Source organism: Procambarus clarkii, chromosome 83 (genome assembly GCF_040958095.1).
Source record: "Procambarus clarkii isolate CNS0578487 chromosome 83, FALCON_Pclarkii_2.0, whole genome shotgun sequence".
In the NCBI taxonomy this organism is placed as follows: domain Eukaryota; kingdom Metazoa; phylum Arthropoda; class Malacostraca; order Decapoda; family Cambaridae; genus Procambarus; species Procambarus clarkii.
The window spans coordinates 1,980,929-1,998,562 of NC_091232.1; the positions used below are offsets into that span (position 1 = coordinate 1,980,929).

At 39.7% G+C, this 17,634-nt stretch overlaps 1 protein-coding gene and 1 long non-coding RNA gene across 6 annotated transcripts in view; one reads left to right on the plus strand and one right to left on the minus strand.

Annotated features, from left to right (window-relative positions):
- Positions 1 to 4,265: 4,265 nt before the first annotated feature.
- LOC123768764 (androgen-induced gene 1 protein) overlaps positions 4,266 to 17,634 on the plus strand; it is a 36,507-nt gene continuing 23,138 nt past the window's right edge. Inside the window, exon 1 of one of the 5 annotated variants that reach the window (XM_045759548.2) lies at positions 4,266 to 4,446. In XM_045759548.2, the coding sequence (XP_045615504.2) occupies positions 4,294 to 4,446 (153 nt within the window). In that variant the 5' untranslated portion in view covers positions 4,266 to 4,293. Of the gene's footprint in view, positions 4,447 to 5,117; positions 5,341 to 5,399; positions 5,512 to 5,857; positions 5,996 to 17,634 lie in introns of those variants that run through there. The other 4 variants (XM_045759547.2, XM_045759545.2, XM_045759546.2 and 1 more) reach the window with 4 other exon arrangements.
- LOC138358426 (uncharacterized) overlaps positions 5,646 to 17,634 on the minus strand; it is a 41,354-nt gene continuing 29,365 nt past the window's right edge. The window contains exons 3-4 of the long non-coding RNA XR_011225358.1: positions 9,147 to 9,405; positions 5,646 to 6,011 (exon numbers count right to left, since the gene is read on the minus strand). This is a non-coding gene — a long non-coding RNA (uncharacterized lncRNA). The remainder of the gene's footprint in view (positions 6,012 to 9,146; positions 9,406 to 17,634) is intronic.

The following is a 17,634-nucleotide window of genomic DNA, read 5'->3' on the forward strand; positions in this document are numbered from 1 at the left end:
TTTCGGTTTTATTTAACTTCTCGTGTTGTAGTTAAGGAAAACATTAAACCAGGTTAATTTTCCTACTTTAACTTGTGGCACTGAAATGTTGGCAGCTCAACTGCAAAATGTTTTGTGTGGTGGAAGAATACTGCAGTGCTAGCTTGGTAGCTCCGGCAGGCCAGCAGGCAGGCCGCAGACACCGCCTCCTGCAGGAAGGCCTCCACGCAAGGCCTCCTCCATTAACTCCTGCATAAAACTACCGTCAAACAATATTAGGATAAGTTATTCACTATATGATCAAGAAATTGCAGATTACGGTGAAATACTGTGTGGGGAAAGTTAAGGCCATACCACGCTGTATAATACACACAGTGGAACATGTGTGGCACTCCACATGGAGACGGAGGATGGATGGGCTGGAGGCGACGGCGTGGGAGCAGTCCCGTTCGATACCCAGTGACACGTGAGACCAACACCGCCACACAGCTCAGCTTTGAGGTAGGAGCCAGACGGCTGTCTTTCTCCTCCCTCGTACCCCTTCCCCCCCCCCCCCACCTCTTCCTCCCCTTCCTCCGCAAAAAAAAAAAAATTCCTGCCTCACATGATGCTGGGGGCCCGGGGGGAGGGCAGCTGGCAGCAGCTGCACAGATGGCAGCTATGAGCATTAATATTATGCAATACTTCAAATATAAAATGTCAAATTAATACAATTCCCGATTAATATTTTTGTTAAAAACAATATATTACTATTGCTATGATTATTATTACTGATATTATTTTCCAGTAAAAATGTATTTGTACATTTTGTATACGTGTATTTGTACTCATTGACTTTGTGCGCCCCTTGAGGGACTTAAAGTAGAGGGGGTAGAAATAGCCATAGCTGCTCTATCCCTTGGAGATGTCTTTTTTATTGTCTCAATAAACATACTTGAACTTGAAGTGGACTTTAATGTTTTTTCGGCATTATCCGTATCCTGATCCTTTTCGAGTGCTATATAGTCGTAATGGCTTGGCGCTTTCACTTGATAGTTCCCCCACCCCCCTGAATAATATTACGAGAGCAGTATTTACGGGCTATTCATGCTCGTGCCACCTCTTGGGTGGCTTAATCTTCATCAATCGAGAGCAGTACGTCCTAACCAGACGTTATATGGTGATATCCTGAACAGTTGATAAATAAAAGTAATTGCGGAACTCCAGTTATCTGATACTTATCATAAATGGTATAAAACCTTATCATAAATAAGCCAAGGGGTTTGTAGATCAGTGCTTAAAGGGAATTCGGAAGTAATAATGATACAGCTGATACCATCTGTCGGCAGAAGAGAACACTATCAATTGGCTGGTCAACAGTGGCCATAAGATACAGCTTACGCCATCTGTTGACATCAAATTACAATTATAACAAATTACCCCACAAAATACAACTAGCGCCATCTCTTTTTTTCCCAACGCACTATAAATAACCAAACAGCAACCCATAAGGTGGGTTGTTGTGCTCGGGTAGGAGGTTCCTAGCTCCGCCCACAGATGGTATGGGGTGCATAATAAATGGCATATCATTGGTAGAAACTCTTTGTTGACATTCACACAACAGCCAATCACAGGAAGGGATCAGCTAAAGGCTCCATCCACTTAATAAATCATGTTTATTCAGCACACCATCCTTGCTTATGACATTCTGCTTCAACTTTAATCTACCTAAAAAATGAAATGTTAAGTATTTAAAAGTATTAATATAGTGATAATTAAATACTGCAGGATGTAACGAGTGTTACAGAAACATGGGCTGGCTACCTGACTTGTGACGTCATCAGTGGGGGTTGTCTCACACAAATAATATCGACGATACAATGCCTCCGCCCTCTTTTTGGTCTACATTATTCAGTTAGATGGAAATTTCTGTCTTGTATAAAACAGAAATTGTTGTTCTTTTGCACAACAACAAGGTTATTGAGCAAAAGGACCTATTTCTTAGTTTAAATTTTATTCATAAAAAGAGTGTTGGTATTCCCCGCAACAGCCAATCACAGGAAGGTATTTCCGGAAGCTCGACCTCCTTATGAACTCAGCACATTGCTCTAGCTCATGGCTCTCTATTTCATCTCTTGTATATACAAACTATGACTTTTTCGATTACTGTTATAATTAATAATATGAGATATAAAAGTTTTTACACAAAATGGCTAAATTCTGCCATTAAATGGACTTTGTCTGATATACATACAAACATACACCAATTTATTACCATTCGTCCATTATTAATTTCAAATGTAATGTATACTGTCTAGTTTTTTTCCTCTCGCCATTACTTGGTGCAATATTTGAAAGTTGTCTATTTATTATCGATCTATCTATTATCTTGTATTTATATTTACAAGTTTCTGTGCTTGGAAGAAAACTCTGCATTGAATTGAATTGGGACTAATTTATTAAATAATATTATTTAGTATTAATTAATATTTACAATTATTATTAATTACAATTATGTATAGCTTAGTTACTTTCATGTAACTCGCAATCGTACATTCTTAACATTAATAGCCCAAATTAGCACATCTTGCTTTTAAATTAGCCCAAAAAGTAGCAAGTAGCGAAATAAAAAAAATTGGGAGCGCGGGGCTCTCAAAAGTAGCCCAATCTGGTAACACTGCATCAGCAGATAATGAGAATTCCCAGAGATACTTGTAACCAAGTCTAAGCCGAGCAATAGTAACATCTAGAAGTCTGCATTATTATGTTATGCAGTATTATGCAGGAGGTACCGCACGTCTATGGGTCATCCAATAAGGTTAGCAGACTTCTAGATGTCACCACTGCTAGGCTAAGGCTCGGCTATAAGTACCTCTGGGAGTTTGTAACATCTGCTGATGTGGATTTGACTAAATGTAAACTCTGTCAGCAGAACTATTCGCATACTTTGCGTCATTATATAATGGAATGTGAAAAAAATCGCGGAATTTAGAGATAACACCATCAATAGTGTCCAAGAAATGTGTAAGTACTTCATTCATAAAGATGTGCTGTCCGAGATCCTTGCGAAGTATCCAAAATTTGCTTACTGTAGGTAATGCATGCACATGACTGTAAAGTTGCCGCCCAGTTGGGTGGGTGTGGAGCAAGACTAGTAACTGTGTGACTCACCATAGATGTAAAGTGCCTTGTATAGTGACTTGTGAGCCTCTTGTTGAATCACTTGTGACACAAAAGATTATTCATGTGTGTATTTGTATGGGTGATTAAATATGTATGTGTATGTATATATGTATACGTATGTATATGTACATGTATGCATGAGTATGTGTACATGTATATATAACATTAATAATTATGTAACTATCGTCAAAAGATTGTTATTTGCTTAGCTAAACGAACTAGAGGTTCAGTTCCTGAACCGATTATGTACCTCTGTAATCCTTTACACCACCGCCCACTGGATGGGTATGGGGTGCATAATAAAGAAAGAAATTGAATTGATCAACTTATAAGATTCCCAAGCAGAATAGTTTTCTAACATTGCCATACCTTTCCGTAACAATATATTTTTGTTTCCTATCTAGATTATTATATTTAGGCTAATGATTGTCTGTCTGTTTATATATTACAATTATGAAGATTAAACATAAACTGTTAACGTTCAAAATAATAATAAAGATATGTTAATCAGTTTCTTTGCGATACAATAATTATCAACCTCATACTGCCAAGCTTATCACTGCCAGACGTACAATAAAACGTTCTAGGTTAGTGTATGTGAATTTAGATTAATAAATAATTCATAAAATTATGATTATTTCTGCTATTACTGTTCATTATACATTTTCACACTAAATGTAATGGAGGAATAATATTAGGTTATAAGTTGCGTTATATAAATATAAATTTAATAAGGATGCATTATTTTAAGTAATGTGTAATATTGTCCTTTTATAATTCAGATTCATTAAATTTTCATGAAATTTCTAAAGGTATTATTACACAGCTATTGTGTATGTTCTACTTGAAATATATGTTATATAGTAGGAAGTATGTACGCATACACAGTGGGCCGTAACGGCAATTATAAGTATTTTTTTATTTATTAATATGAAATTGAGATCTTGCTTAATGACCAAACCACGGGGTCAGCAGGTGTCCACTAGTATGCGTGGTGAACAGTTACACAAACTTGTCACCATCTCAAAAACATTGGAGCCATTACCATGGGGTTGAGCGAGCGTGGGTGGCCGAGGCAGACTTAACACAGTCCCACCTCCCACCCTCATTTTCTCTGACGCAGACACTTGTGCAGTGAGAAAGTCAGCAGTCATGGAGCTTTGGCTAAATCTATTTCACTCAGGCGTTTTCTTAGGCTACGTGTGTGGACTGTACTATGACGTTAAACCACCTAGAGGTTCAGAATACGAATCTGTATTTTGGGCGATGGGCGGAAGATTCAAGTACCTGACCTTTATTGACGCAGTAAGTAGTGTGTATGTGTGGGCCGGCGTGCCACGGTCACTGTAATCCCTTCTTACTCACACTCTAACCTCTCTCCTACCTATACTATCTTACAGTTAACCTTTCTTGTATGTACTTCCTATGTTTGATAGCACTATTCTTAGCAGCTTTGGAAGATTTTCTGCACCAAGCATTGCATTACAATGTTTTTTAGATGTAGGTACAATAATTTGACGTCATCGCATTCCACCATTGCATACACCTGCATATTAATTGTTTTAGAAAATGTTTTATTTATCGTGGTATATGAAGCATCATCTGCCATGTGTAATTTATAGGCATCAATACTAGTTTATCAATTTTATGATATTTTCCATATACATCTACTGTACCACGAGTAAAGCACATCTCATATACATAGGCCTATATTATATGAATCTACTAAATATATATCTCATATTGAACACAATCGATTGTAAATATAAATGTACATTTATATCTGAAAAGTTAACATAATATATATATTTATATTAGAGTCATTTGAAACTGTAATACAGGTGGAATTCCAGATATAGATTTAATTCGGCAGCGTACCGGCGGCGGTCGCCCGCGGCCACAACCACAACACCGCTTCCAACTGACATTCTACAGTCATTATTGCTCTCATTCCTCTAACACTTAAATAACTATAAGAAAATTCGTGCGATAGGGAAGTTTGTTAATATTTTCATTATAGGGGGAATAACACATGAGGGCGACGTGTGAAATGCTGCTTGACTTATTAAATAACAGAGGGAGGGAGCGTCCCAGAGCCGTGATTGGCTGTAGATAAGGAGGTGAAGCCTCCACCTAACATAATGGACTGAGATTGATGGATGTACCCCAGAGATAGTCGCCCGGCATATATATAGTGGGGTAGGTAAATTAGTCCGCTTTGCCCACTTCACTAATCCAATTTGGCCCTAACATTCCACGCTAGTTCTTTGTAAGAAGTGCTCTAGTAGTTTAATAGTCTTCATTTTATGTTGCTTTTCTCCTTTCCCCTGATCAATGATCAATCCAAGACGTTCTAGTTACTAGGTCAAGGTAATTTGATTTCGTTATAATGTTGATTTGTTTTAGTTTGGAGATGATGTACATGGCTTCGTTGGCTTTTATGTTGATAAAGGTCGTGTAACGCACGTTTATGTTACGTTGTTGGGTTGATTAGATACACAGTGTTTAGTGAGTTTCATATTTATTTAGTAGTCCTGGATACAGCAGTGTCGTAGATGTTGAGACGAAGCCTGGAGCAGAGCAGAGAGCTGAGTGAGGCCGGAGTCGTGGAGCTCTATGTGGGAGAGCGTGGCGGCTCGATTGAGAATTGTGAGTGTCTGAACTCGGGGAGCGAGAGCTTGGTGGCTCGATGCAGTCGTAGTCTGCTGTCTGCTCTGTGTCGAAGCTGTAGCGTCTTGGGTTGATTAGGACTGTACACGCCGAGTGCTACACTGTTGACTGTGGAAATTGAACTGTCTTCTATTCATCAAATCGTTGCTTATATGGTGATTACACCTCAGCTTCCTCCAACAAGGTGAGAAGAGTATTACCTGTAATTGGGGAAAGGATTGTAGCTTCTGTAATTAGTTATGCTATTAAGATAATGAGATAATGGAGCGAGTATAAGATTAACTCGCTACAGTCCTGTACAGCTTCACCTACAGTATCTGTCACCATTACCACCCAGAATCCATCACCACCTACATTATCCGTCACCATTACCACCCTCAGTTCATCACCACCTACTTTATCCGTCACCATTACCACCCTTAATCCATCACCACCTACATTATCCGTCACCATTACCACCCTCAGTTCATCACCACCTACTTTATCCGTCACCATTACCACCCTTAATCCATCACCACCTACATTATCCGTCACCATTACCACCCTCAGTTCATCACCACCTACTTTATCCGTCACCATTACCACCCTTAATCCATCACCACCTACATTATCCGTCACCATTACCACCCTCAGTTCATCACCACCTACTTTATTCGTCACCATTACCACCCTTAATCCATCACCACCGACATTATCCGTCACCATTACCACTGTAACGGTTCTATTGTTACGTCAAGTATGGTGACAATAAACACAGACACTAAGATACTATATATATATTTGGTCGAATATACAGAAGTACACAGGTGATACTTTGGTGTGAGTTGAGCGCACTGAGCGTCGGTACAGTATCTCGCAAGTGTCTGCTCTAGACCACACTTGAAAGTAGACTCTGGTTAATGTTTGCTATTCTGCTGCTTATATGCCCGGGCAACACCTCACCGTGTTGCCCGGGCAACGCCTCACCTCATTCATCTCCAAAGGTTGACAGGAATATTAACAATGCATTTGGAGCGAGTATATTATTGGGATAATCTACTCGCTACAGAATTCCCCCTCCCAGGGGATGAAAGGAAAAATACTTGATCAAGGAACTTAGCTGGTCGGTGAATTGTACGCCCTGCTCGCGTTACATAACCATCAAAGTTAACTTCCTCCTCTTCACTGATGTCATCTAACTGGGGTCGTAGGGTGGGAGGTCGCACAGGATCGTCCGTCATCGTAGGATCAGGTTGTGGTGCGGCTGGTAACTGGGGTTGTAGGGTGGGAGGTCGTACAGGATCGTCCGTTGTCGTAGGTGGCGGTGCTGCTGGTAACTGGTCGAAAAGTGAACTGCGTAGTCGGCGGATGTGTCTCTGGATTTAGCAGTGTCGCTGACGTTGAGACGAAGCCTGGAGCAGAGCAGAGAGCTGAGTGAGGCCGGAGTCGTGGAGCTCTATGTGGGAGAGCGTGGTGGCTCGATTGAGAATTGTGAGTGTCTGAACTCAGGGAGCGAGAGCGTGGTGGCTCGATTGAGAATTGTGAGTGTCTGAACTCAGGGAGCGAGAGCGTGGCGGCTCGATGCGGTCGTAGTCTGCTGTCTGCTCTGTGTCGAAGCTGTAGCGTCTTGGGTTGTTGGTGGAGCATTTAGATCCAGGGCGGATGGGCTCGGGCACCAGGACAATAGGAGGTAATGTAGGCACGTAGTTAGGACAACGAGGGAATCACTGCTAGAGCTGAATTGTCCTGGAGGCGACGAAGAGTCGGAAACGCAAGCTGTAAGTCCTGTACTGCGCAAAGTGCTTGAGTCGGCAGAGTATCAGAATGCAGTGAACGTGTAGATGAATCTGACGAAAGAGCAGCTTTCGTGGGTGCCCCTGTAGAACAAGCAGTGCCCTGGCAGCGACGGAGAGTCGGCAGGACAGGCTGTAGATCCCACATTATGTAGTTACTGATGAAGCTGCCAGATGAGTGAGTAGTGATCGTGGAGCAGCAAGCCGTAGTAGATGAAAATGCAGAGATGATCGCGATGAAAATCATAGCTGTGGCAAGGGTGTTGGCAACGTTCCACGACAGGTGGCTGCGGTCCACAGCAAGCAGCAGCAGTGGAGGTGCAGTGAGAGTCCATCGTGGCTGGGTATCGTCAAAACTCTCTGGGGTCACCAATGTAACGGTTCTATTGTTACGTCAAGTATGGTGACAATAAACACAGACACTAAGATACTATATATATATTTGGTCGAATATACAGAAGTACACAGGTGATACTTTGGTGTGAGTTGAGCGCACTGAGCGTCGGTACAGTATCTCGCAAGTGTCTGCTCTAGACCACACTTGAAAGTAGACTCTGGTTAATGTTTGCTATTCTGCTGCTTATATGCCCGGGCAACGCCTCACCTCATTCATCTCCAAAGGTTGACAGGAATATTAACAATGCATTTGGAGCGAGTATATTATTGGGATAATCTACTCGCTACACCACCCTTAATCCATCACCACCTACATTATCCATCATTAATACCACCCTCAATCAATCATCTCCTACATTATCCGTCATTATTACCACCCTCAATCCATCACCACCTCCATTATCCGTTACCATTACCACCCTCAATTCATCACCACCTACAATATCTGTCACCACTACCACCCTCAGTCCATCACCACCTACAATATCTGTTACCACTACCACCCTCATTCCATCACCACAATAACTTATCTAATGTATGCAATACTGGCACTCAGTTTCGGAACCCATTATTTGTATGCTACCATTTGTAAGAAATGTATGCTCTTGATATCCCCAGTCAAACTAAATCTGTTCAAACACTTTGCTAATAAGAGACCTAGTCTATGGAACTCACTCCCTAATAAGTTAAAAAGCTGCCCAACCTATTCCTTATTCAAAAGTAAAACCAAAAAAAGTACCTATTTTCATCCTCATAGCTTCCTACCTAGTGCCTTAAACTCGCACTGTATCTTGTGTTACCTACTCCTCCAATATACTGTATGTTTCTAAAACATGTAACTTCACCATCGTAATCACTGCTATCAAGTTATATCATAGTTATGTTGAACACAAATTTTTCTACAATGTACCAATTAATAGTCCTCAAATTATGCTCCAATGTACCTGTTTATAACCCTCAAATTTTGCTACAATGTACCTATTAATATTCTTCAAATTTAGCTACAAATTACCTACTTAAAATTATCTTTTAGATTAAGGCACTGCTCAAAACACTATGTGTGTTAGTGGCTTTACAAGAATGTGAAAACATCAATGCTATATACTTTCATGAACCCAATGTGCCTTCTTGTATATATAAATAAATAAAATAATTGAAATATGTTACCTGGTTGACCAGTCCAGTAATCAGAAGGCCTGGTCGAGGACCGGGCCGCGGGGATGTTGAGCCCTGAAATCATCGCAAGGTACCATTTAGGGTCCTGGTAGTACAGTTGGGTTCGTTCTCGACACACAATCGAGAATTCCGGGTCTGAATCCCGGGCTGGACAGAAATGGTTGAGCACATTTCCTTTCACTTAATGCCTCTATTCACCTAACAGTAAGTTGGTACTCAGTAGTTAGTCAGTTTGTTGTGGGGTTACATCCTGAAAATAAAATAGATTTGAATTCCAGTTCCTGAATGTATACTATACTGTAATATAATTTTTCACCTCATGCTTTATCCTGTGTGTGGCAGTACAAAAGGATAATACAGATAGCACAGTAGAGGTTATAGAGTCTGTTACTATAGGTTACAATAGTACTGTATGACCTGCCTACAACATCTTTATACAGTAATTGTAAACACTTCATGCACTAGGTAATGTTTAATTAATATTTAAAATATAAAGTAGTCATTTATTTGAGCTCACAATCTTTAATGGGTACAAAGTTAACATGTTAAATACCTGTATTACACTTCGTCATTTTTGTAAATCATATTTTTTATTATACTGTATATACACTGTTAATTACAAGGCACTGTACATCAGACCGAAACTGGAGTAAACAGCTGTGATTACCTAAGTGTAGTTACAGGATGAGAGCTACGCTTGTCGTATCCCTTCTTCCCAGCACTCTTTGTCATATAACACTGAAACTACTGACGGTCTTGGCCTATCTTGAGGTTATCTTGAGATGATTTTGGGGCTTTAGTGTCCCCGCGGCCCGGTCCTCGACCAGGCCTCCACCCCCAGGAAGCAGCCCGTGACAGCTGACTAACACCCAGGTACCTATTTTACTGCTAGGTAACAGGGGCATAGGGTGAAAGAAACTCTGCCCATTGTTTCTCGCCGGCGCCCGGGATCGAACCCGGGACCACAGGATCACAAGTCCAGTGTGCTGTCCGCTCGGCCGACCGGCTCCCTCCGTTCGGCCGACCGGCTGTCCTCCTCGGCCTCCACCACCTTCTCACCTAACTTGTTCCAACCATCTACCACTCTGTGCGAAAGTGAATTTTCTTATATTTCTTCGGCATCTGTGTTTAGCTAGTTTAAAATGGGTGTGTGTGTGATATATATATAATATATATATTATATATATATATATATATATATATATATATATATATATATATATATATATATATATATATATATATATATATATATATATATATATACATTTGAGTGAGGTGGAAGGGGTGATGTGGCATTAACACAAGACAGAACAAAATGTGGTATTAATAGGGTATTAATTTCATCAACACAAGACAGAACACGAAACAATGGATATTGAATAGAAGTGTTTGTAGAAAGCCTATTGGTCCATATTTCTTGATGCTTCTATATTGGAGCGGAGTCTTGAGGTATATACATATATATGTCGTACCTAGTAGCCAGAACGCACTTCTCAGCCTACTATGCATGGCCCGATTTGCCTAATAAGCCAAGTTTTCTTGAAGTAATATATTTTCTCTAATTTTTTTCTTATGAAATGATAAAGCTACCCATTTCATTCTATATGAGGTCAATTTTTTTTTATTGGAGTTAAAATTAACGTAGATATATGACCGAACCTAACCAACCCTACCTAACCTAACCTAACCTATCTTAATAGGTTAGGTTAAGTTAGGTAGCCGAAAAAGTTAGGTTAGGTAAGGTTAGGTAGTCGAAAAACAAATAATTCATGAAAACTTGGCTTATTAGGCAAATCCGGCCTTGTATAGTAGGCTGAGAAGTGCGTTCTGGCTACTAGGTACGACACACACATTATATATATATATATATATATATATATATATGTGTGTGTCGTACCTAGTAGCCAGAACGCACTTCTCAGCCTACTATGCATGGCCCGATTTGCCTAATAAGCCAAGTTTTCTTGAAGTAATATATTTTCTCTAATTTTTTTCTTATGAAATGATAAAGCTACCCATTTCATTCTATATGAGGTCAATTTTTTTTTATTGGAGTTAAAATTAACGTAGATATATGACCGAACCTAACCAACCCTACCTAACCTAACCTAACCTATCTTAATAGGTTAGGTTAAGTTAGGTAGCCGAAAAAGTTAGGTTAGGTAAGGTTAGGTAGGTTAGGTAGTCGAAAAACAAATAATTCATGAAAACTTGGCTTATTAGGCAAATCCGGCCTTGTATAGTAGGCTGAGAAGTGCGTTCTGGCTACTAGGTACGACACACACACACATATATATATATATATATATATATATATATATATATATATATATATATATATATATATATATATATATATATATATATATATATATATATATATGTCGTACCTAGTAGCCAGAACTCACTTCTGAGCCTACTATGCAAGGCCCGATTTGCCTAATAAGCCAAGTTTTCATGAATTAATTGCTTTTCGACTACCTAACCTACCTAACCTAAAATAACCTAACTTTTTCGGCTACCTAACCTAACCTAACCTATAAAGATAGGTTAGGTTAGGTAGGGTTGGTTAGGTTCGGTCATATATCTACGTTAATTCTAACTCCAATAAAAAAAATTGACCTCATACATAGAGAAAAGGGTTGCTTTATCATTTCATAAGAAAAAAATTATAGTAAATATATTAATTCAGGAAAACTTGGCTTATTAGGCAAATCGGGCCTTGAATAGTAGGCTGAGAAGTGAGTTCTGGCTACTAGGTACGACATATATATATATACATATATATATATACATATATATATATATATATATATATATATATATATTATATATATATATATATTATATATATATATATATATAGTATATATATCTCTTTAAGCATCACTTCCTGTCATGCTTCCCTTCTCAAAACACTGGCATTGTGAGAAAACACTGTTCAGTGATGGATATCTGACATATCCATACATATGCCATAACACAATTAGGAAAAACGTTGACAAGTTAATGTCAATGCTGGGAACATCAGTGAAATACCATCCATTGTATACAAGAGTGCCTCTCATGCCCTTGCGCCACCCATAGCTCTGCTGTTCAACAAATCTTTAGAGTGTCATACCTTCCCCAATATCCTTAAAAAAACAAGAGTAACACCAGTTCATAAAGGAGGCAACCCAGCAGACAAACAATTATAGACCAATATCAAACCTACCCATACTATAAAAAAAAATATTTAAAAAATTATCTACCATCAGCTCTACTCCTATCTCGTAAAATTTGACATACTCAGTCCCTATCAGTTTGGCTTCCGCTCCCAAAAAGAGTACCAACAATGCAATTATTAGTCTCCTTGATATAATCTACTCAGCCCTTGACAAAAATGAGTTTCCGATTGGACTCTTCATTGACCTGAGAAAGGCCTTTGATATTGTTAATCACAACTACCTCTTCCTTAAACTCCATCATTATGGAATCCGCGGCCTTGCCCTTGACTATATCCAATCCTATCTTAGTGATAGACACCAATATGTAGCCTTCCATGATATAACCTCTCCCACTCTTCCAATAACCGTTGGAGTGCCACAGGGCAGCATCTTGGGACCTCTCCTATATCTTATATACATCAATGATCTGCCTAATGTCTCTAATATTCTTAAACCTATATTGTTTGCTGATGATACTACCCTCATCTACTCAGACCCCAACCCACACACATTAAATAATGATATGTTACCTGTAATTAGGGAAAGGATTTGAGTAGTCATAATTAGTTCTAATTAGGTTTGTCATTAAGGTAATGAGATATTGGAGCAAGTTTAAGCATTACTCGCTACAAATGAATTAAAAAAAAGTCCACTTATGGATGTCTACCAATAAACTAACACTAAACATAGAAAAGACCTACTATATCTTATTTGGTAGCAAATCAACAAATGCAATTCAGCTTCAGATAGACATTGTTAACATCAGTAATAAAAATCATGGAAAGTTCCTTGGCATATATTCCTAGACAATAGACTCAACTTCAGCACCCACATACAACACATAACTAAGAAAGTCTCTAAAACAGTTGGTATACTCTCCAAAATCAGATATTATGTACCTAACTCTGCTCTCCTCTCACTATATTATGCACTAATCTTTCCATATCTTAATTATGGTATTTGTGCATGGGGTTCAACCACTGCAAACCACCTCAAGTCCATCATCACCCAGCAAAAATCTGCTATTAGAATAATAACAAACTCTGCTTTCAGACAACACTCAGCCCCTTGTTTAAATCCCTTAACATGCTAAACAAAGTCACTCCACACATTCTCTTGTGTCAATTACATTTACAAAACCCTGTTTTTAAATGCAAACTCTGCTCTGATACTTTCCCTGAACAGATGTAATAGGACCCATTATCACCACACCATAAATAAATATCTCTGATATCCCCAGGGTCAAACTTAATCTTGTAAACACACTATGCAAATAAAGGGACCTAGTCTATGGAACTCACTCCCAATGTATTGAAAAGCTGTCCAAATTTTGCCTCATTTAAAAACAAAACCAAAAAGTACCTAATTTCATCTTCAGTGTCCTACCTTGTGCTTTAAAATTGCACTGTGTCTAGTGCTACCCAATCCCCCTAATCTTTATGTACCTAATCCAAACAACTTTACCATTGTGATCATTGCTGTCTTCTTACATGTGCTATCAATATGCTGTATTGTGACTATTAATCTTTATTAAATTACCAATCAAGCTGTCAGTGCAATCAATCAGAGCTACTGATGTCCTTTAATATACCTACTAATCTCTCATATCTTTATTTTTTTTCTTGCAATGTACCTGTTATCACTTTATAAATTTTGCTAGCATTTACCTACTTACCCTTACCTGCGCGTACTAGTGGCTTTACAAGAAATGTTAACACCATGCTATGTATCCTCACAAACCCACTGTACCTTCTTGCATATACTAGTACTGTATATAAATAAATAAATAAATAAATAAATAAATAAATAAATAAATTAAAAGACTCAAAATCCCCAGGTGTGGATGGATTTCAATCCAAAGTCATAAAGGAACTGGCATGCTACTGAAACTCCTTTTCAGAAAATCCCTGGACTAAGGGATAGTTTCTCTAGATTAGAAATATGCAAATGTTACCCCTATTTTCAAAAAAAGCAGAGAGAGATCGGCAGAAAACTACTGTCCGATCAGCTTGACATTTATTTATTTATTTATTTACAAGAAGGTACATTGGGTTTATGAGAGTACATAGCATTGATGTTTTACATTCCTGTAAAGCCACTAGCGCACGCAGCATTTTGGGCAGGTCCTTAATCTAACAGATAAGTTTAAGTAGGTAATATCTAGCAAAATTGAAGATATGTTTAAAGGTTTTATTTATTTATTTATATACAAGAAGGTACATTGAGTTTTTGAGAGTACATAGCATTGATGTTTTTACATTCTTCTAAAGCCGCTAGCACACATAGCGTACGGGCAGATACTTAATCTAATATATAATTTTAAGTAGGTAATTACTAGCAAAATTAATTTTTTTTTTCTGGTACTGTACATTGTAAGAAAATTTGACAAAGATTAGTAGGTACATTAAAGTAAAATTTAAGGGTTATCAACAGGTACATTGCAGCATAATTTGAGCATTATTTAAAGGTATAATCACCATCACAAGGACATAACATATCTGCAAGCTCATGGAGAGAATCCTAAAGGAAGGAATCATACAACATCTCACAGAGAACAATCTTGTAAAAACAATGCAACATGGGTTTGTTAAAAGTAGATCCTGCCTTATTAACCTGCTCACATGTCTGTAAATGGTAACCGGCTCTTCAGACAAAGGACTTCCGGTAGATGTAGCTTACACGGACTTTGCTAAAGCTTTTGACAAGGTACCACATGAAAGACTGGCAAGGAAATTACAGGCACATGGAATAAATGGGAGAATACTGGTATGGATAAAACAATGGTTAAAACATAGAAAACAAAGGGTCATGCTAAATGGGAATGAATCTGACTGGGGAAATGTGCTAAATGGGGTGCCACAGGAGTCCATTTTGGGGCTAACTCTTTTTGTCATATACTGGAGTACATCAATAACATAGATAGAATATTACAAACCACAGCATCAAATTTGCAGATGACACTAAGATCTATGGTAAAGTTGGAAGTGAAAGTGGTATTGAGACCTTACAAAGAGAAATTGTAACATGAAATTCTACATGAACTCCACAAATGATCAGATGACTGCCAAATGATTTTTAAGTTTCGATAAATGCAAGACCTTACTTACATGTGGGGCACAACAATCCATGTCACAACTACCAAATTGACAGTTGCCGTACTACCTTACAACAGATATACGAAGAAAAGGACCTTGGAGTCAGAATCCATCATTCACTAAAATTGCGCAACAAGTGGGAGTGGTAGTAAAAAATGTGAACCAAACCTTGGGAATAATCAAGCTTACCTTTACCATTAAGGAAAAAAAAGTACTCTAGTTGTTCAGTTGTATAAGTCTGGTGCACCCTCCACCTGGATTATTGCATCCAGGCATGGAGACCTCTTCTCCAGAAAGACAAAGCTGTTCTGGAGAAGATGCAAAACCGGGCAACAAAAATCACCCCAGAGCTTAGTCATCTCTCGTATCAGTATCATATCTCGCTTTTGTTGCCTTTCCTATTTTGTAATTGGCACTGGGTGTATTTACGCATCTATACCGGATCTTGGTGCACTGTCTGAGTCTGCTTGGGATTCGGTGTCTGGCCTAGCTCGACGACTGGCTGGTGTGGGCTCCCAGTCGGTCCGCTTGTCTGCTTGCCAGGAGTGTGGTTTTTTCCAGATTGCCGGGTTTTGTTTCCTGGTGATCTGGAGGCCGTTCCATCTGTTTCCGTTTTGGGTTCGGACCTGGCTAGGTCTTGTTTAGGGCTCTTGGGCCGCTCCTTGTCTTTCCCTCCAGAAGTGTTGCTGCGGCTGTGGTCCCACCTTGGGCTCTTCATGAGGGGGTCCCGGGCTGCTCGGCGGTTGCTCGAGCAGTTGTGTGGAAGTCTGAACTTCGACATGCTGGTCTGCCCACAGGGTCGGGTTTGGCTTAGGCATCTGTTTGGTTCCTTCGGAGACTCCCCTTCCACCTCTCTTGCAATCATTGGGTTCGTTCCTCCGGGGATCTTGTGTTGGTGCTGCGTCACCAGCTTCCTCTTTGGGGTTTTTGGGGTTCCGTGCCTTGGCACCTCCCCGAGCCTTCGCTCGATGTTTTCATGGACGGGTCATCTCTCGGCTGGGGCTTTGTGACCAGTTCTCACCAAGTCGGCCGGGGATGGTGGGATCTGTCCGTCCGTCGGGCTCACAGCACGGTTCGGGAGTTCGTGGCTGTCTGGTTTGCGCTTCGGAGAGTTCGGGTCACTCGGTGCTCTACTATTCAGCTCCATTCGGACTGTTCTCTGGCGGTTCTTTGCCGGAACCACAGGGTTTCTCTTAGGTGTTTGACCTTTGGGGTTGGTCCCTTCTAGTGGCTCGTTTGCTGGATTCTCGGGGTTTGGCCAACCGTGAGGTTCATGTCCGGGGGTGTGTCCTACGTCCTGACAGACGGCCTGTCTCGGTTCATTCCTCTGTTCGCGGATTGGCCAGTCATCGGCGATTCGTTTCGTTGGCTCTGCCAGATGTATGGACTCCTGAAGTGCAAGGGGTTCAGGAGTCTTATATTGGAGTACGTGAAAGGGGTTTGAAGAACATTGATAAAGAAAGAGATCTAGGGGATGGTCATGGATAGAAAACTGTCACCTGAGGACCACATAACGACCATTGTACAATGAACCTGTGCTACGCTTTTCAACTTTACAATCGCTTTTAGATACATGGATGGCAAAATATTAAAGAAATTGTTGATGACTTTGAGGGGAAGCCAGGTTCTGACTCTGGTACCCTATAGGTCATACAGAACTAATGCAACTCATTCAACCCTTTAGTATGTACCAATCTCTTCAAGATAGCTTCAGGGAGTCACCAGGGCTGCCTCTAGAAAAATCTTATTCCTTTCTAGGTTATAAAACATTTATTTCTGATGGTTGGGAAAAATCTAATCATTTACTTTGGCTGCAATGAGGTGAAGAAGTGTTGGAAACATCAAACTCTGAGACTTAACTTTCAAGTTAACAATTGGAACAATGGATCCACCAGAAGCCAGACATCTCAACAGATCCAGCAAAGGAGGAAACCCACAGCAAATAAAAAATGGCCTCACAAAAAACCATGGCCTGAAGAGAAACAAAGAACTGCAAAACAAATGCCAAGACCTCCACACTGATGCTGCAATAAAAACTGCAGAAGCATGGGTCCAGTGGACCCATGCTTGGAAATGGTCCAGAAAAACAGGAACCATGGCTGAACCACCAGAAAAAACTAGCAGCCAGTAAATCAATAAGAGCAGCAGTTGAACTGGAGGAAAAACACAGGAAAC